The following is a 20,732-nucleotide window of genomic DNA, read 5'->3' as shown; positions in this document are numbered from 1 at the left end:
CTGTGTAAAAAAAGTTCAATATAGTTTAATTTTAAAAATCCTGTTTAAAAAGTACACTTTTCCTCCCGTGCCCCATACACATAGAACAAGTTGGGTTCGTCCTGGGGCGAGAAGCCCAAGACAATACAATTAAAACTTTGTCACTAACATCTAGTGTCTGTAGGTCAGGGGGTCCCTGTGTCTTCTGTCTATAGATGCAGAAAAATTATTTGTCAAGGTCCAGTGGGGGATTCTGGAGGCAACCCTTGCTAAAATAAGCCTAGACCCGAGAATGCTAGCCTGGGTCATGTCACTCTACCATAGTCCCTCGGCACAAGTACGAGTCAATGGGTCCTTGTCTGCCCCCTTCCCGATCAGGAGTGGGACCAGGCAAGGCTGACTCCTCTCACCTTATCTTTATATTGTGGTCATGGAATCATTAGCTAATGCTCTGAGGCAAGATAAATCGATTCAAGGGCATGTATGGAGGGTCAGGAGTATAAGTTCTCTCTCCTTGGTGATGATTTATTACTTTATGTCTCTGTCCTCAGAGTTGGGCTTTCCATCATTCTTCGGGAATTCACTAGATATTCCAGAGTTAGTCATTTCAAAGTTAACACTCAAAAATCTAAAATACCGAACATTACTTTACCCCCCAAAGAGGTAGATCACCTCCGGGAACTGTTTCCCTTCAGATGGGGAGAGGTGTCTAATATCTGGGGATTTAGCCACCTGCGAACCTAAATCAAGTCTTTGACATAAACTATACAAGTAAATCTTTCCTCCATAGCTTGGAGTGAGATTTTAGGGGATGGGATGGGGTAAACTCCCACTTGGTAGGATCAGCACATTGAAGATGGACATTTGCCCACGAAAATTGTACCTTTTCCAGACCATTCTTTGAGAGCTGCCTAGACACTACATTCAGAAATTGCAGACAATGATGATCTGGTTTGTTTGGAGAGAGTCTGCACCACTCAGTCATAGACTATTGACTTGGTCTAAAATCCAGGGGGCACAACGGGCTTGCCCAATCTTGATTTATAAGATAAGGTGACCATCTGTAATGATTCTAAAGCACAATGTCCATTAAAGGGCTTTAACCCCTAAAGACATTCATCCCTTATCCACAGAATGGGGGTATAAATGATTGCTGGGGATCTGACCGATAGGACTCCAATTATGCCAAGACCAGTGCATTAGAATGCCCCAGGTGAAAGGATCACCATTCCATTAATTTCTGTGGAGTGGAGAGAGACTGCAAAGCACATTGATCTCCACTTGTCCCATAGAAGTGAAAGCGGTGGTGGAGCATGGGCACTGCCGCCCCATTCACAGGGGGCCACCGGATGCACCAGTCTCGAGTTTGCTAGGGGTCCCAGTGATTATTCCCTGGCAATCAGACACTCATCCTCTGTCCTGGGGATAGGGAATACATTTTTTAGTGGGAAAACCCCTTTTAAGTCTACAAAACTGCCGATATCAGCTGTGTGACAGCATTTTGCCATTTCCATCATCCTTTATATTCTTCACTGGAGTTTGCTCAACGCGTGCCCAGCAAAAGTTACCGACTCTCTTTTCATAAGGGCTAACACAGGACCCTCATTTTCCTGCTCTGTGGAAATTGCAAGAAGTGAGACCCCAGTTGCACACACAATGAAGGCATATCCCAAGGATATGCTATAACTGTAATTTGGCAGAATACGTTCACTCCTAAACAGGTTGATATAAAAATACTAAAATCGGCCCAACATAAAGTCATGAATAGTATTATTCTCCTTACCTCAGAAACAGCTCTAATATACTTTTTCCCCATCTTTTTCCGCATAGTAAGTGATATGGCTTTCATTTTCTTAGTCAGACTTCCAGCATTGTTTGATGCCTTATCGCTATCTGTGACTCCTCCTCCGGCTTCACATAAACTTCCTGTTTCGCCCATCTGTTTGCATGAAGAATACACATTATTTGTGGCTGTTTCAACAGTGTATCTAAACGAACTGTATTTGCAGAATTGTTTAACATTGACTGTAGTCAGCAGACATATAATTTACCATCTTTGTAATATACCTTCATTGTATTGTTCAGTTTGTAGGAAAAGCCACCTATTATCATATGTAATAATCTTCATTATTTCTAGCACCAACATGCTCTGAAGCACTTTGCACATCAGAAGGAGCTTGTGCAGATTCAACCAGACATTACATACATTACAGGGTTATTACAGATAATCTTCCTGATGCTAGACCCTCATAACTCCCATTAAAAGACACTCAGATGGAGAAATTTGATATAAATGGAAACAGAAACTCAAAAAGTTTTGTTTCACAACATCAAAAATGTTTTCCCCATCAGAGGTGTCAATGTGGTCCCCTTTGTCACGCAACACACATGGAGCATGTAGTCAAGTTACTGCCATACATGTTGCAGCAGATCCGACTAACGGATGCAATGACTTCTGGGATGCCGCATACCATGGTGGGTGGTAAGGAGGGGCATATAGACTCTAACACTTCCCCAGAGCAAAAAATTGCAAAGTGTAAGGTCTGGGAAATGTGGGGGCCAAGGAAGACGTTCTCTATGGTCACCACCTGCATAGCCGATCCATCTGTTTGGTAGTTGCCTATTGAGGTCACTTCTGACTTCATTGTGACAATAAGGGGAAAGGGGGCGTCTTGTTGGAAGATGAAACCTGGGATTTCCTGTTCCAGCTGCAGTAGAAGCCATATGTGTAGGACGGCCGGGTACGAAATACACTTTGTTCAAAAATGACGCTACACACCAATAACAGACTGGTAGACGTGAAAATCAAGGACACAAAATGCTCTTCTGTCTTCACAGGTAGCCATTTTGTCCCATATATCCCTACTAAAAATGACGAATTAAACTTTTTGGGCCTCATTTAGTAAAATTATCTAACATCAAGACTATCCTTGTTTTCCATAGCAACCAATCACAGCGCAACTTTTAAGCTTGAGAAATTAACGCTGCACCCTGATTGGTTGCTTTGGACAACAATGATAGTCTTAAGGTAGACAGTTTTGCTAAATGAAAATTTTTGAACTCCTGTTTCTATTGATATCAAATTTCTGTGAATCATTAAATGGGAGTTATGATCAGGAAGATTATCTGTAATAACCGTGCATTATAGGCCTCTCTAAAGAGATATGTTTTTAGGGCTCGCTTAAAGCACTGACTTTTGGGGATTAACCATATTCCCCAAACCATCCAGGATCCTGCCAGACAGTCCTGATTTTCAGCTGCTACTTGTCCCGGCTAGCTCCTCCTCCATTCCCACTATCTGGCCACGCCCCCACATTATCCTGCACATTGTGTCAGTCAGAGTGAATGGACGGCTGAGGGTCGGCAATGGAGTCTGAATCACAGGACTCCCAAGGACTCTTCCAACCTTCCACAAACCCTCCTGCTTACCCAGCACCTTGCATCCTCCCCTGCCTCACTTCTTGATTTCCTGGTTCCGCATCTCCTCCTCCTCCTGTTATACTTCCACCACTTTCTGTTCTCACTCTACTCATATCCCCTCCTATCACTGCTCCTCTCCTAAGGCCGGTGTCATGCGGACGTAAGCCTGTTTACGAGACGTGTATTTGCACAATGGTATTAGACGCAGAGGCCATACTATCTCTGGGGTTAATCGTTACAAGAGTACTTGAATTTTTTAATTGAAATAAAAATATAGCCCCACTATGATCTCTCGTCATTGTACTATTAGATTTTTTACAACACAGCATAGTAAAAAAAAACATCTAAAAAATAGGAGAAAACTTGAAATAAAAAAATATTGCAAAGATGTAAGATCTAAAGTATGTGTAGACTTTTGCAGCCATTGTTTTCTGCTTCGGTGCATCTAAACAAAGAAATGAAGCAACTTTGTGAATAGTCATGATTTGAAAAATGGCTACTAGCGGATGTGGTAACTGGACTGCCCTGCAGTATCAGGTGATGCGTATTTGGCTTCTTTTTCTGTGAGTTATGTCTTTGTACATTTATTCTCCCACCTCTGTAATTTTATTTAGCTCACGTGTTTTGGCCAAAATGCAAGCTAAGACCCACATTTATCAGTGTTTTTTTGCTTGCAGTGAGCTATAGATGCTGGGTGATCCCAGGATGCCCCGCCAGTGTGGCGCACTGTGGTGATACAAGGTAATCCACTGCTTTGCCAGTAGGAGTTCTATTCCTGTATGGTGTGGCACACGTATCTATGGCTGGCATCCTTGGTATCAGTTCATATATGCAGACTATGTTGTCTGCAGTCACCCCTCCCCCATTCTTGAGTTGAGTGGCTGCACATTAGTCTGCACTGAACATTTAGCTCCCTCCTATTGAAATCTGGCTGTCTGCATGCTACTAGGGAATATGGTGATTGAGCCAGCCCTGCAGTATCAGGTGATGCATATTTGGCTTCTTTTTCTGTGAGTTATGTCTTTGTACATTGTTTCGCTCACCTCCGTGATTTGATTTGAAAAATGCTATTGTTTTGTGTCTGCAGCTCCTATGCAGTACTATGCGACTCCATGCTTACCTACTATGAATAGACCCTGTATGTTGTCTGCATGACTGGCCTTAGCTATGTGTCAGCCATGTGGTTGCATAAGGCTCCAGCCACCAGCCTATAGGGAGGGCACCAGGCAGATGCAGGTTAGGGACCATCTCTCTCCTTAGGTCAGCCCAGTCAGATGACTTTCTTACTCAATGCAGCAGCATTTTCCTCCTCCTGGCTCTGTCTCCCCTCCTCTGATGTTCTGAGGCACCACTCTCAGACAACATGTGCCTCTGCAACACAATCACTGTTCTGCTACAGTAGTTATGTTATGAGATTGGTTTGTGCTGTATTCATGGTATGAGCCTAGTTCTTGAGTTGTATTTATGTTATCAGCTTGGTCCTGGGGCTGTATTTATGTTATGAGCCTAGTTCTAAACTACTGGAGATAAAGTAGTTTGCTTTATCTGTTAGTAGGCCGCAGGCGGTTATCTTCGCGTGGAGCCGGCAGTTAATATTGTATTCTGCTGATACCTGTGACGAGAACAATGCAGCTCTGCATACAGCTGGGTGTGTGATTAATCGCAGGATGGGCTCTGCAAACAGCTCATAAAGGCCCACTTACTTGCAAATGAAGATGATAAAGTGTTAATGGCCATCAATAGCCATTAACACTTTATGCAAAAAGATTGCTAAAAATTTCAATATTTCAATCATTTAATAGATTATCTTTGCGTGTAAATGGGCCTTAAGGCCAGCACTGGTTGTCTCTTCCTGTAGTCATGTCATTGCTTCATTTGATATGCCCCCTCTCCTACTGTCAATAGATTAGCAAGAATAACAGGTAGATGGGACAAATTAGTACATAATGAAGGATCAGACTACATGCTGGTTTGTTTTGTAGTCTGCAACCATGGAGACATATTAGTCTGCAGAGGAGCCTTCCGCAGAATACCAAATCAAGAATAGTTGCTTCATTTTTTACTTAGATTCATTGTAACAACGTTTGAAAGAATGTTCATACTTTTTACTAATTGCAGGCAATGATCATCAAAGGTGGGGCTTCACTATAATGAGCCCTGTCAGCGAAGACAGTCTATCTATCTACCTGCCTGTTTACCTCATTAAAAAACATTTAGCGGATTGTATTTTGTGCTTAATTGTTGCATCCCTTCATGTTTTTGTAGTCATTACTGTGTTCGGCAGACAAAAATTCTCAAGAGAAGCCTCAAGGTCAGAAGAGTGAAAAAAATAGAACACAGAAGCTCCCCACTGATCATTTCCACATAGCATAGCGCTTTCATCATCCCTTCCTTTCACACACTGCATAAACCCTGCAAACTACTCAGCGCCATCATGACATAGAGGATATAACGTGGAGCATTGTAATTTGCAAAACTCTTCCTTAGGTCTGATGTGTAATTATTGATGCAGCAAGATAAATGCAGTGAGGTGTCGGTATACACAGACCTCATTCAAATCTTCTGGCTTGGAAACCGAAGGTTTCTTAAATCGTTCGAAGGTCCCAAAGCTGCTGGTGCGCTGCAAAAACAGAAAGGATGGGGATTAAAGGAAAAAAAAGATGCACTTGTCTATTTTTTTCATTGACTTGTCCTTCTCATGCATTTAGAAAGTCTCATACTTGGTTTGCAGGCTCACCAGCATTCAATTTTCTGGCTTGAGGATTGTTCCCAGCACTGATCTGCTGGTCTGTCTCATAATACACACAAGCTCAGCACCCCCTCCCCTCTTCTCTTTTAGAGGCTGTGTAGCATAAACCACGCCCACTTAATACTACACAGCTATCTTTCAATCCTCTCTTGAATAGCTGCTGGTCCCCCTTACTGCTGACAAAAGCAGAAAATTCACCCAGGGTGAAGTACAACCCTCAGTAATAGTAGCTTTCTCTGTCCTCCTGATCTCCTTCACCAATCCCCGACACTGTCATACAGCTCTACATAATAGCTCAGTGAAAAGGCACAACATAGAGATCAAACAAACAGAAATTTTTAATGAAAACCGATTACAAAAAGTCTTAATTTCCCAAAACACATTGATTAAAAGACAGCAAAGGTGTACATAGCCTTTACTAGCAAGACAACAGAAGGTCCATCAGAACTCTTTCTAAGTAGCTTTACATTCTCGGTCATAGAGAAGGTCCTGAGCAGGAAAACCCACTATGTGATGTGCATAGGCCCTAATAGGGAATATGAACAGGAGTCATGTTTTTGCCCACCTGTTTTAAAGTTGATAAAACCTCCAGATAGAACCTTCTAGAATAGAACAAAGATAACATGAAGGGAAATGGTGCCAGTATGTGGGTTAGGAGATAAAACATTCATGGCAACAATTTTTAAGATGTTCTGAAATTGTCATGGCATTTATAGCTTAAATATTTTCCAGAAACTATCAGTGAGGATTGCCCAATAACGCTGATATCATATACAGTGGATATAAAAGGTCTGCACACCCCTGTTAAAATACCATATTTTGTCATGTTAAAATATTCGACAAAAATGAATCATTTCACATTTATTTCCCCTCCGTGTGACCCGTTATTAGTACAATTTTATTGAAAGACAAACTTACATATTTTAGGGTGGAAAAACCTAAATAACAAAACTAAAATAATGTGGTTGCATAAGTGTTCACACCCTCTTATATCTGGGGGTGTGGTTAGTTCAGAATTAGCCAATCACATTTAACCTCATATTAAATAGTAGTCAGCACTCCGCCGCCATTATTTACAGGGATTCTGATTCCCCCATATATAAAGTTCGGCTCTTCTAGGAGATTTTCCTGACATTTTCTTAGTTGGTCCATAAAGATCTTACAGAACATCAAAGGGATTTGATTCTGGGAAGGTGTCAATCAGGAGAAGGGGCCAAGACATTCCCAAGACATTGCATGTGAAGATGGTCAAGCAGTGGATTAAATCTGGCACAACAGAGACATTGCTAGGAACTGGACATCCCTTAAAAGATTCCTGAAAAGACCGGAAGAAACTTGATCCAAGAGGCTGCCGAGAGGCCTACAGCAACATTAAAGGAGCTGCAGGAATTCCTGGCAAGTACTGGTTGTGTAGTGCAGGTGACAACCATCTCCCATATTCTTCATATGACTGGGTTATGGGGTAGAGGGGTGAGATGGAAGTTCTTTCTAACAAAGAAGAACATCCAAGCTCGGATATGTTTGGCTAAAACTTCCATCAGGTCTGCCAGAAGTCTGAGGGAGAACGTGTTATGTCTGATGAGACCGAGGGGGAAACCTTTGGCCATAATTCCAAAAGGTATGTTTGGTACAAAGCCAAGACTGCGCATCACCAGATGACCACCAGACGCACAGTGAAGACTGTGGAGGCAGCATTATGTGGGGGGCTGTTTTTCTGCTACTGGAACTGGGGAAATTATGAACAGTTCCAAATATCAGTCCATTTTGGCAGAAAACCTTCAGGTCTCTGAAGATGAATTTCACCTTTCAGCATGACAACGACCCAAAGCAACAAAAGAATGGCTTTGCCAGAAGATCAACATTTTTGAAATGGCACAGCCCTGACCTGACCTAAATCCCATTGAAGATCTATGGGTGACCTGAAGAGGGCGCTGCACACGGGATGCCCTTGCAATCTGACAGATTTGGAGCGCTTTCGCAAGGAAGAGTGGGCAATGATTGCCAGGTGAAGACGTGCCATGCAGATAGACACTGACCCAAATAGACTAAATGCTGACATAAAGTCAAAGGGTGCATCAACAAAGCATTAGTTGAAGGCTGGGTTCACACGCAGGGCGGAATCCTGCCGTAAATCTTGCGGTTTTTCCGCAGCGAAAAACCGTGAGATATCCGCCAGGAAAGCGCAGCTTCAAAACCCGCAGCACTTACCCCTGGGTTTTGGAGCAGCTTGGCCGCATGCTTTTCCGTTGCGGCCAGCGCTCCCATAGAGAGGGGTGCGGCCGCAGCATAAAAAAAAATAGACACAATGCAGCCGGGGAATCCGCGCCGCAGCGTCGGCTAATGCTGGCTTCGCCGCGACGGACTGGCTGTCCCATGTGGATGAGATTTTTGACCAATCTTGTCCACATGGCTGGCTAACCCTGGGATTAGCAGTTTAGCAAAATTCTGCACGGAATGTCCGCTGTAAATCCGACCCGTGTGAACCCAGCCTTAGGGCTCCTTCCCACGGACGGATTTCAGCCGCATTGCCCGCAGCTATTAGGTTCTATTGAACCTAATAGCTCAATGCTCACGATGCGGAATTCCGCACCATGAAATCACCCGACCTCACCCGCGGCATGTTCTATTTGCCGCGGGTGTACGTGCGGATGGCTTCCATTGCAGTCAATGGAAGCCGTCCGTCACGCTATCTTCCGCTGTAGCACAGCAGAAGATAGTGTGAAACCGCTTCCCCGCCTACCGCCGGCGTGTCACATGACGCTGCAGCGCGTCACGCCGAAGCGTCTTGCGGGACGTAGGACACCGGATCCGGAGGTAAGTATTGGGGTCTCTTGGGGGAGCCGTGACGGGCTCCGCCGTCACAGCCGTGTGCAGCCGGCCTTAGGAAGTGCATATTTATGCAACCACACTGTTTTTGGGTTTTTTTCAGTTTTTCCACCCTAATATATTTCAGTTTGTTTTTCAGTAGAATTGTACTAATAACGGGTCACATCGGAGGTGGAAATAAATGTGAAATGATTCATCTTTGCCGTATGTTTTAGCATGACAAACACCTGCCATTCTAACGGGTGCGCAGACATTTCTGATCTCCGCCGTAGGCCAGGGTGACTCAGTCGGGTCTGCACTTCCTTTTGAGATCTTTTTGATTTTCCGAGCCGTAGCATGTTATATGAAGAAGCTTGTAGGGACTCAATACTTCAATATATATGTTAATTCTCAGATTAATGTGGATCTCCGTGAAAGCTTTTTCTGCAACAAACTCTAAAAATGCATACAGAATGATGACTCTTTTCGACCCCCGACCCTCTCACGACTGACACTTCCCTGTATGGGAATTCCCCCCGTGACCCCGGAGTGCCGCATAAAATCACGTGATAAGTTTTCCGTGGATCAGTTTCAGTGTGAATCCACAATAGATGGAAAATCCAGCGGTCTGAGTGATTCCAACAAGGCTGATCCTTGGTGCTGGACTAGCCGGGCCGGGATGCCACTGCCAGCTGTGTGGGATTTTCTCTTGTAAGAGTGTGGAGAGTCTACAGAGAATGGTGTGATCGAGGAAAAACATCCAGCAAAAGGGGATCCTGGGGATGGAAACAACTTGTCACCAAAAGGGGTCACAGGAGGATGTCAGGAATCATTCTGATGAACAGGCCCTGCACAGTCAAAAACAACCAAATGCAACGCTGGAGCTCCAACCAATGTGTCTGAACACACAACTCATCATTCATTATCACGGAGGGGATATAATAGCAGACAACCAGTTCCTGCACCATTGTGTCTAAGAGGAATAGAAAGGTGAGACTCCAGGGGGCAAAACAGCACAAAAATTGGATCACTGAACAGCGGAAAAACATCTCCTGGTCAGATGGATCCAGATTTCTGTTGCACCGTGCTGATGGGAGGTCTGAATTTGCCACGAGCAGCATAAATCTCTGACCCCTTCCTGTCAGGCTGGTGTGGGAATTGTTTTGTGGTGCACCCTGGCTCCTCCGATAACTGTGGACGAACACCACAATGAATTGCTGAGGTTCTGAAGGCCAAAGGAGGTCCAGTCTGCTTCTACATGGGGGTCTGTGTTAGATCCAATACATTTAATACCTCCCCTGTATAAATAGACCTATGTCCACAAGCACATTTTCTCACCCTTCCCCCACAATGACCGTTTCTTTTAGATTGTACTTTTGGATTGTGAAAGATCTAAGATAGTTCCTTATAAAAACAGCTTAAGTCACCGCCTAAACTTGGCATGAGAAGCAATATTCTGCTACGTTCACATGCAGCAGAATTGGTGCAAAATCAGCATCAAATTTGATGGCAAAAACCAAGTTAAAATCGGCACCAATCCTGCCATGTGTGAACGTTCCCTTAGAAAGCTTCTGCTCGTTAATGGCCTTCTACGATTTTTAGTGTTTGGATTTTAGGAAACCATTACATCCAAATGGAAGGTGGGCATTACTAAAGCGCCGCAGAATATGTTGGCTCTATACAGGGGCGTAAGTAAAGGCTCAGGGGCCCTGGTGCAAAAGGTGAGCTGGGGCCCCCCTCTATCTGTAGTTGTTCCCGTACCCATACCTAAACCATTCTGCACAGAGGCATAACTTGAAACTTCTGGGCCCCAATGCAAAACCTGTAACAGGGCCCACAACTATAATGCTTTATGCATAGTACTGGGCTCCCTATATGGAGAAGAGAGGCCTTATGGGCCCCCTAAGGCTCCTGGGCCCGGGTGCAACCGCATCCCCTGCACCCTCTATAGTTATGCCCCTGGCTCTATATAAACTTGCTAACGTGCGTTTTACACGCAGATGCAAGGTGTTTTTCATTCAAAACCTCTCATCACTTCTGTGTTTCTGTACGATCCTCAGGCACATGCTTCATGCGCGCCAGAGGATCGCAAGTGTTTCCACTCGGCATGTAAGAGCCATGTGATGTCTGTCAATGTCCCATTGAAAACAATGGGTGATGCGTTCCGAGGGAACGCCCCAAAATAGGATATGCAGCGCAGGGGCGTAACTATAGAGGGTGCAGGGGATGCGGTTTCACCCGGGCTCAGGAGCCTTAGGGGGCCCATAAGGCCTCTCTTCTCCATATAGGGAGCCCAGTACTATGAATAAAGCATTATAGTTGGGGGCCCCGTTCCAGGTTTTGCATTGGGGCCCAGGAGCTTCAAGTTACGCCTCTGTACAGCATGGTTTAGGTATGGGTACGGGTACAGATACAAATAGAGGGGGGCCCTAGCTCACGTTTTGCATCAGGGCCCCTGAGCCTTTTAGTTACGCCCCTGATGCAGCGATTTTTAACCTTGCAGCATCGCTATAACGGAAAACATCGCTCATGTGAATAACTACTCTTTTTACAACACACAAAACCCACGCGAGATTCTGGCTCATGTGCATGTAGCCTTATATGTTCTGATCTACTATACCGCAGCTTCTCAACTCCAGTCCTCAATGACCCCCAATACAGAGAGAACACTTGTAATCCCTCCTGCACTGAGAACGTTATATCACTTGTGTAATTCTAAAGAGATCCTTAAAACATAACCTGCTGGGGGACTTGGAGACCCCCCCCCCCCCCCCCCCGTGCTATAAGGCTTCTGACGCCGATTCACAGCTGATTGCACCCTTTCAATTGAAGAGGTCCTGTCTGCTGCAAATTCACTTCAATGCTGCAGATTTTGCCATGATTTTGGATGTGGAATTTGATGCAGATTTTGGTGCGGATTTCCCATTGCTGAATATGGCTGCGTGTGAACGGACCCCAGGTCATCCCTATACGACCATCAATTAAAAATCTCCATGCTGTTCTTTCATTACCAGAGTTTAGTTTGCTGTGAATATTATGGGTAGTCATCAGGGGCTTTGCTCTATGAATTCTAGTGAGGCTTATTACACACTGAAACAGCGCCACTTTTATCTATGGGATGTGATGGGAATTACACCTCAGCCGCACTCACTTTCTGGGAAAAGCTATATCTTTCTAATCTCACAAAACCTCTTGTTGTACCACAATTACAAGTTATCCCCTATCTTCCGGGTGAAACCCCCACCAATCTCGAGAACAGCACCCCCACCCCTTCCCCCACCAAACATAAAGTGAGGTCAAATCCCAGCAATATTACATCACTTTATAAGATAGGAAAACTTCTTTGATGGGGCTGAATCATGATTGCAAGTTAGCCTCTACCCACAGGAAAAAGGATAACTCGCAGATTGGGGAGGGTCACACAGGCACACTAATGTTCCATTCACTTTCAATGGGATTTCGGAGATGACCGAGCAGCACCCCTTCAGGTATTATTGAAATAAATGGAGCCCAGACTGCACATGCTTGGCCAGCGCTCTTTTCATTCTGTGGTCACTGCGGGAAAGAAGCAACTGTTCTGTAGGGGTCTCATTAGCGAGACCCCCATCACTCATGAAGTTATCCCCTATCCTGTTCATAGAGGATAACTTGCAATTGTGGTCCAACCCCTTTAACTGATGGAATCCCCCTCTAAATAATTTTAACCAGGGGCAACCTAAAAGAAGACATTCTTCTTTGTATTTCCTACAATGTCACATTAGCCGATACTAGTCAGACCTGGAGGGGCAGCGATGTCTGAGTGCCAGCACTGCTTAAAGATGACACCCACTGATGCAGAAGGGGCTAATCTTCACTCATTATCTTTACCACTGTCAAGATTGGCATCCATCTCTGTTCCTGCTTGCCTCCAAAAAGACAGAAGTGGCTTTTGATGTGTCAGCAAGCTATCATACTTGGCAAACATCTCAAGACGCGGGCTAAAAAAAAAAAAAGAAAGCTGCATGTTCTGGGATTAGAATCTCAGCACACCCTTATTTTGCAGCAGGCTCTGTTCTAAGACACAGAAAACAGCAGAGTTCTCCATATCAGAGGTCTCGAACAAAGTAAAAAAGGCCACCACCAGATTAGTGTATTTGATGTATCACTTTGATTCATCTAGTTAATGATCAGAGCAGAACACAGCCCTTGGCGCTGTTTTGTTTCTGCAAGCCTCCCTCCAGCTACGTCCTGCCATTAATTCACTGGCATGTGCCAACTCAGCATATCAAGGTCACTCTTGTCTTTCAAGGGGAACCTTTGGAGACATAATAAAACTGACAGAAAGTTCTTTTTTTTTGCATGTTTTATGTTTTCTGAGTTCAACAGTAGCAGTTAATATCTGGAAGCTTATAGACTTTGTGATCCTGATGCTTCAAGAGTTTTTTTTTTATACACTTTTGGAAGATACATTTTGTGAAGATAAAACAGTGACAGATTTATACAATGTAACTAGGAAATATGTAATCTGCAATACGTTGCAAATACATGATGTCTTTTTTCCAAAACAGCACTTTGCTGCCCTCGCAGATTGATGTTATTATGTTGTTGACTTGTATAGTTGACTTTTTTTTATTCCTTACTGGGTAAGTGGAATTAGGCGTTCTGCATAGTGTGTTCTGTAACTGCCATCATGTACAACTATTGGGACACGCATAGAAGTGAGGAAATTTGGTTTTATTCAAATCTTGGCCTCAATGACCGCAGTAACCCCCCCAGGTATACTTTCCACCAAATTCCCATAGATGTGTGGTGGGTTTTGCCTCCATTCGTCAAGGAGAGCTTCAGATAGTGATGTGGTGGATGATGGATGCATTGGGCATGCAAGGATATGGTGTTCTAGTTTGTCCAAAAGATGCTTGATGAGATTGAGATCTGGACTTTGGGCCGGCCAATGAAGCTTGCAGACATTCTGCTCCTCATACCAAGCCTCAACACTGCGTGTTGTATGACATGGTGCTCGGTCATGTTGGTAGAGACACGGACCTGAAGGTAATGCCATATTGTGCGAAATGTCTCTGCAGCCATTGGTGTCGATGGTGGACTTCACTATAACCAGTGGCCCTAGTCCTTCCCAGTACACCTCCCCCCCCACACACACACACCATAACAGGACCTACTCCAGACTTCACTGTTGGGATGATGCAGTCACGTAGGAACCGCTCTCCAATCAACCGACACCCCAAGTGCGACCATCCGATTGGAAGATGGTCGCCAGGAGAGCATGTGCGTCAGCAGTCCATATTTGCTTTGACTCATTTATAGTCCAAGAATGACACTCGAAGCCCCATCGAAGGCGCCTCTGTGCAATCACTGCCATGATGCTGGGCTTGTGTGCAGCCGCTCATCCATGGTAACCCTTCGCATGCACTTCCCCACAGATGGGTCTGGTGCTAATGGATGTCCCAATGGCCGGTGAGACCTCCTGAATGCCTTCACAGCTTCTACAAGGCTTTGTTGTCCACATTCTGCCAGTTTACAAGGTCTCCCTGAGCGTGGCCGCACCGCACACATTGGATGATTTCCATTTCTCAACAACATTGTCAACAGTGGATTCTGGAAGGTCCAAAAGTGTTGCAATGTCTGTACTGATTGGTTGGCGACATCCGACCACCAGACCCCATTGTTAGCTCTACACCTGGAGACATCCCCCCACCAGACCCCATTGTCAGCTCTACACCTGGTGACATTCCTCTATTAGCCCCTGTTGTCAGCTCTGCAACTGGTGACATCCCCCCACCAGACCCCGTTGTCAGCTCTACACCTGGTGACATCCCCCCATCAGTCCCCGTTGTCAGCTCTACACCTGGTGACATCCAACCACCAGACCCCGTTGTTAGCTCTACACCTGGTGACATCCAACCACCAGACCCCGTTGTCAGCTCTACACCTGGTGACATCCCCCCCATCAGCCCCCGTTGTCAGCTCTACACCTGGTGACATCCAACCACCAGACCCCGTTGTCAGCTCTACACCTGGTGACATCCCCCCACCAGACCCCGTTGTCAGCTCTACACCTGGTGACATCCCCCCACCAGACCCCGTTGTCAGCTCTACACCTGGTGACATCCCCCCACCAGACCCCGTTGTCAGCTCTACACCTGGTGACATCCCACCACCAGACCCCGTTGTCAGCTCTACACCTGGTGACATCCCACCACCAGACCCCGTTGTCAGCTCTACACCTGGTGACATCCAACCACCAGACCCCGTTGTTAGCTCTACACCTGGTGACATCCAACCACCAGACCCCGTTGTTAGCTCTACACCTGGTGACATACCCCCACCAGATCCCATTGTCAGCTCTACACCTGATGACATCCCCCCACCAGACCCCGTTGTCAGCTCTACACCTGGTGACATCCCATTACCAGACCCTGTTGTCAGCTCTACACCTGGTGACATCCCCCCACCAGACCCCGTTGTCAGCTCTACACCTGGTGACATCCCATTACCAGACCCCGTTGTCAGCTCTACACCTGGTGACATCCCATTACCAGACCCCGTTGTCAGCTCTACACCTGGTGACATCCCATTACCAGACCCCGTTGTCAGCTCTACACCTGGTGACATCCCCCCACCAGACCCCGTTGTCAGCTCTACACCTGGTGACATCCCATTACCAGACCCTGTTGTCAGCTCTGCACCTGGTGACATCCCATTACAAGATCCCGTTGTCCGCTCTACATTAGGTGAAAGGAAACAATTGCACCACCCAGCTGCATAGAACATGCACATTTACTTTAAAATCCGTTTTCCCATTAGCAACACTTATCTCCTATCCACAGCATAGGGGACATACAGGGCAGGGATTAGGGGTAGGTGAGTATAGGCGACCGCCTAGGGTGAATGGTAGCGACATCATTTATTTTATTTTTTGGTTTGTGTGACATTTAACCTCCTATACGATGAGCTCTTCCATCAGTGATAGAAGCCCTCATTGTTACAGATGTCCCGGAGAGGGGTGAGAATGGTTTGCCTAGGGCACCAAATCACCTTGTCCCAGCCCCGGGGAAAAATGTCTAATCATTGGGGGCAGAAAATCCACAGTGTTTGTGTTCCTTTACATGTCAGCAGCATTTTCTTTAATCTCACTCACTTTAATAGTAAACGTCTCCGCTGCGGAAAATCTGCCGTGTTCCTGCAATGTGTGAACGCACCCTGAATGCATTTTAATCTTTGCTGCTTCATCGGCCACACAAGGACATGTCATTAATTAGGTCTAATAGGTTAAGGTTGAGTTAACATCATTATGGTTTTCATTTTTATGTTCCGTCATGAAAATAGAAGAATGTAAAGCTGGATCCGTCTTATGACAGAAGTGAATGGTGCCAAACGGACCCCACTAACTATAATGGGGTACATCTAGATTCGGTTATGCTGTCTGTCATTGTCCTGGATGAAAGTGCCGGAGGGTCTAAATGCAACATTTGGCACAGATGTGAACCCGGCCTAAGAAATAGACCCTAGTGATGACCGATTGGCTCCAAAGTCATCTCTAAATGGGGTTGCCTTCTACTAGGTATATGGGGTCCTAGCAGAAGGCCCAATATAAGATTCTCTGGTGAGCAACACCAACCCTGTCTGAAACCCACTACCAGACTACACAGAGATTGTTTGTAGTCTGTCGCCATGGAGACACATTGCTAAGAGTAAACACCAAATAGGAGATTTTAAATCACAAATGTTACAGAGGATCGTTCTTGTCCTCGGACAGGTTGCATTCTCTTGCAGCCATGTCCATTAGCTCTAATCGCAGCAGTTTACTGTTTCGGATGTTGCAGGGTCAAAGCTGACTGTGTGTCTAAGCAGTCAGCAGGTGGGTGGCCCTTCCTGCCTGCCTCTGGCACCCCCAGAAATGTGATCTGTAGGTGCTGATGGGCTAGCATGGCAGCCCCAAACCTACTGAAGGCTCCCAAGGCTGCCGTGCATAGATGCCTGATAAGCAGAATCAAAAATTGCTATATACTGCAATACCGTAGTATTGCAGGATATAGTACAAGCGATTTAATAATCACAGGTTCAAGATTGGATGTGACGTCCTGACCAGCAGATGAGCTGTATGTGCCATAGCAGTGTGGCACTCCCATTGATTTCAGTAGCAGTGAAGCCGGCCTGGTAATTCTTCCCCTATCCGCTTATAACAATGTCCGCTGCAATGGACAACGGGCCGGACGATCGGCTGATGGACCCCCATCTATTAACTACTGATGACTAGAGGATAGTGAAAAAACGAGCAGACAACCCCTTTAAGGGTATTTACACATTTTGGCTTTATGTGGCTTTTTCTTGAATTTGCTATAAATCATGTTAAAAAACTCCTCAGTTTGCAGAAATGTAGAATTTCATTCCAGTTTTGCATAACTGCAGTATTTTTAGACACAATTTCGAGCAAACTGCTGCATAAAAAAGCCACAAAAGTAACACATATAATAGATACACCACAATATTTTGTTAACGGCAACATTTAGACTAACTCTTCCCTTTTCTATCATGTTCCTCATACTATAAAACCTGCCACATAGGCATTTACTGTCGGCTTACTGGACAATCCCCTTTCCTATAGGACCTGCAGCGTCACCATCCGCTCTTCTGGAATTCGCGCTCACATCCTGAGCGTCATGATGCCAGGAGTTCAAGAACGTGACGCCGCAGCCTCTCATTGGCTGCAGGGGTCATGTGATTTCCTTTGGGATCATCTGTCAACCCCAGGGAGTGCAGCGGGCTGCAGCGATGGGTCCGGGCGGCTGCGGAGGGGTAAGGATATCCCTGTTTATTATTTCATCTCTACATGACTGCATAATGTAAATATCCGTCATGCGGTCATGGGGGGTGTACGGAGTGCGCTCAGGAGTGAAGCCTGTTCCAGACCTACAGAATATTTTGCCCCATGTTAAAGCCCCATTAAAAGCACTATATTGGTACAAGTGATCGCAAGTTCGAATCCCGAAGTGAGACAATTTTTTTTTAATATTTAAAAATAAAAATTATTACTTTAAAAAAAACAGCTTTTTAATTGTTACCATAAAAAATTTAAACAGTAATAAAAAAAAAATTCCTAATTGGTATCAACATTGTGTATAAGGGCAGCTTCACACGGGCGTAAGCATATTTACACGCACATTTATGCTGTGTATTTATGTGATGGGCGTCATGCGTGCATGCACTGCGCAATTGTGTCAGCGAGGAAACATGCAAGGGCGCACAATTACGTTTTATTCGTTTAGTATGTGCTATTTTTGTGCGTGCAAAAAAGCGTCTGACCGAAGCCATTGTATTCAGCGGGTTCTATTCCCTGCGTATTGCGCTCACAAATCTTGCATGTGTAATACACAGCGCAAATGCGTTTGTGTGAATAAGCACTAAAAGTCCAAATTATTAAAATGTTGCACTATTTATCTCACAGGAAACATCGTGTATTTAAAAAAAAGGAAAAATACAAAATGCAAGAACTGCGTCGCTTTTTGGTCACCACATCTTCCCTAAAAAAAACAATACAAAGTGATCAAAGAAGTTTTTTAAAATTTTTTAAAAGTAGTAAAACAAAAAAATAAACGAAGGCCGGGCTCTGCTAAACTGCCTCCCTCTTTCTGCCCCCTCACCAACTCTTGGCAAGGGGAGGGATGGGGTGGGAGCTAGTGTGCAAAGCTCCTACCCCCTCTCCACCCCTTGTCGGCTGCTATCAATGGGAAGGGGTTGGGCAGGAGTTTAGGAACTAGCTCCCGCCCCCTGCGATTGCAAACAGCTGGCAAGGGCGGAGCGGAGGAGGGAAGGGGGTGGGAGTTTAGCAGGCATGCTGCTAAACTCCCTCCCGCCTCCCTTCCTTGGCAGCTGTCATAGGCTCCCATAGGAGTCTATGGCAGTGGCTGACGTATTCCGCCCAGGAAGATAGTTCCTGAACTATCTTTCCTGGCCAGCGTAAAAGCGCCCGGCTGTCCTAGATAGCACATATGGAGCGCATTACGGCTGGGCGCTTTTACGCGGCAGAACATCGTCCATCTGATCTGATGCATTGGAATCCAATGTATCAGATGGTAGAGTATATTGGCCGGCCATGAAGACGGTGGCCAATATATGCCCGTGTGAATAAGCCCTCATACTCACCCACAGCAAACCAGTGAACATGCCATTTTTACCACACCACGAAAGCCTGAAAAGTGAAAGGCCCTCAAAAAATGACGCAATTGTGCTTTTTATCCATTTCACCTCAATTTTTTAAAGATTATTCAGAACATTATGATAAAACAAGCCGCATAGGTGAACACAGAAATAACAAAAAGCTAAGATTTTTGGAAGGTGGTGAAAAAAATACAAAAAAATACAAATCATTGGTCTTGGAAGAGTTAAACTCCCACTGCTGTCACAAATATGGAAAATCACATAAAGAAAATATTTGTGCTTAAATCTTTAGCAAACCTGCAATAACTAACACTCAGATCTAATTCGCACAGGGGAAGCCGGCGGGAGTGTCAGATGCAGCAGAGCTGAGTTTCTGCAGATGCTACACAGGTTAGTTTGTCATTGGGCACCCCTCATGCTATAATACTATGTGTTATCTGTGCTCTCACACTGGACGGTATTACTTATCCTACACCTACATTGCTGAGTGCGACGGTTGGAAATAGTGAAACAGTGCAAAAACTATACAGGAACGATCATAAAAATCCAGCAGAGCTGAGTTTGTTCTTTGGCACAACACGATGGGGTTGATTTATCAAACACTTGAAGCTGTTCTCTATAGCAACCAGTCAGATTCCATCTTGCATTGTCTAGAGGCCCTGGAGAGAATAGAAGCTGAAACCTGATTGGTTGCAATGGGCAACTGCTCCGCTTTACTCTTGCACTTGTTTTGATAAATCTTCCCACTGGTGGGTTTTACATAGGACTGCCACTAAAGTTATTGTTAAGGTACCAAAAGAGCCGTGCGATAAGTTCAGCTCTGCTGCATCTATAATGTACTGTGCTTTTTGGAATACGTATCTTGGGTCTTACCTTCGGCTTCTGGCTTTTCTCTTTGTCGGAGACATTTGACGTCTTTCTTTTTAGCATCGCGCCTGAAATAGGTACAAGGTACCGGCTTCACGGAGAGCAGAGCGTGGCATGCAAGGATGTGTAGCTGCCCACTACCTCAAGCTTACACAAAGAGGATGTGACAGCACCGCGACCACGCCGTGCCAGCAGCTGTTGTGCAATGACTACCTTCCTGTCAGCCTGATGTTCCGTTCATGAAAGTCGTCACACTTCAGTGTAATTAATAACATTTTTTTGTATTCCTGGTCACAAGATACAATTCTGATCAATGATTAGCTTTGTGGTTAGTATGACATCATGCCCGGGGAGGGACGGCCATTACATAACACCCCGGCGTGCGACTATGGTATTGTTACTGTAGTATTCTACATTGTATTCCTTTATTTTACATATAGAATGAATCTACATACAAACTTAAATGACAAATATATGTCATTACTAATACTGTACTGAAAGAAAGTTACATCCTGTATTATACCCCAGAGCTGCACTCACTGTTCTGCTGGTGGAGTCACTGTGTACATACATTACTTATCCTGTACTGATCCTGAGTTACATCCTGTATTATACCCCAGAGCTGCACTCACTGTTCTGCTGGTGGAGTCACTGTGTACATACATTACTTATCCTGTACTGATCCTGAGTTGCATCCTGTATTATACTGCAGAGCTGCACTCACTGTTCTGCTGGTGGAGTCACTGTGTACATACAT

General features: G+C 45.1%; 1 protein-coding gene across 1 annotated transcript in view; it reads right to left on the bottom strand.

Moving 5' to 3' along the window:
• The window catches only part of SAMSN1 (SAM domain, SH3 domain and nuclear localization signals 1), a 37,832-nt gene extending 17,638 nt beyond the window's left edge, over positions 1-20,194 (bottom strand). The window contains exons 1-3 of the mRNA XM_066599119.1: positions 19,982-20,194; positions 5,948-6,019; positions 1,763-1,918 (exon numbers count right to left, since the gene is read on the bottom strand). Of these exons, the coding sequence (XP_066455216.1) occupies positions 1,763-1,918; positions 5,948-6,019; positions 19,982-20,038 (285 nt within the window). The 5' untranslated portion in view covers positions 20,039-20,194. The remainder of the gene's footprint in view (positions 1-1,762; positions 1,919-5,947; positions 6,020-19,981) is intronic.
• Between the last annotated feature and the right edge of the window lie 538 nt (positions 20,195-20,732).

The sequence above is a fragment of the Eleutherodactylus coqui genome, chromosome 4, assembly GCF_035609145.1.
Source record: "Eleutherodactylus coqui strain aEleCoq1 chromosome 4, aEleCoq1.hap1, whole genome shotgun sequence".
In the NCBI taxonomy this organism is placed as follows: domain Eukaryota; kingdom Metazoa; phylum Chordata; class Amphibia; order Anura; family Eleutherodactylidae; genus Eleutherodactylus; species Eleutherodactylus coqui.
The sequence above is the reverse complement of the archived record's forward strand: the minus strand, read 5'-3'. Positions and strand labels throughout refer to the sequence as shown.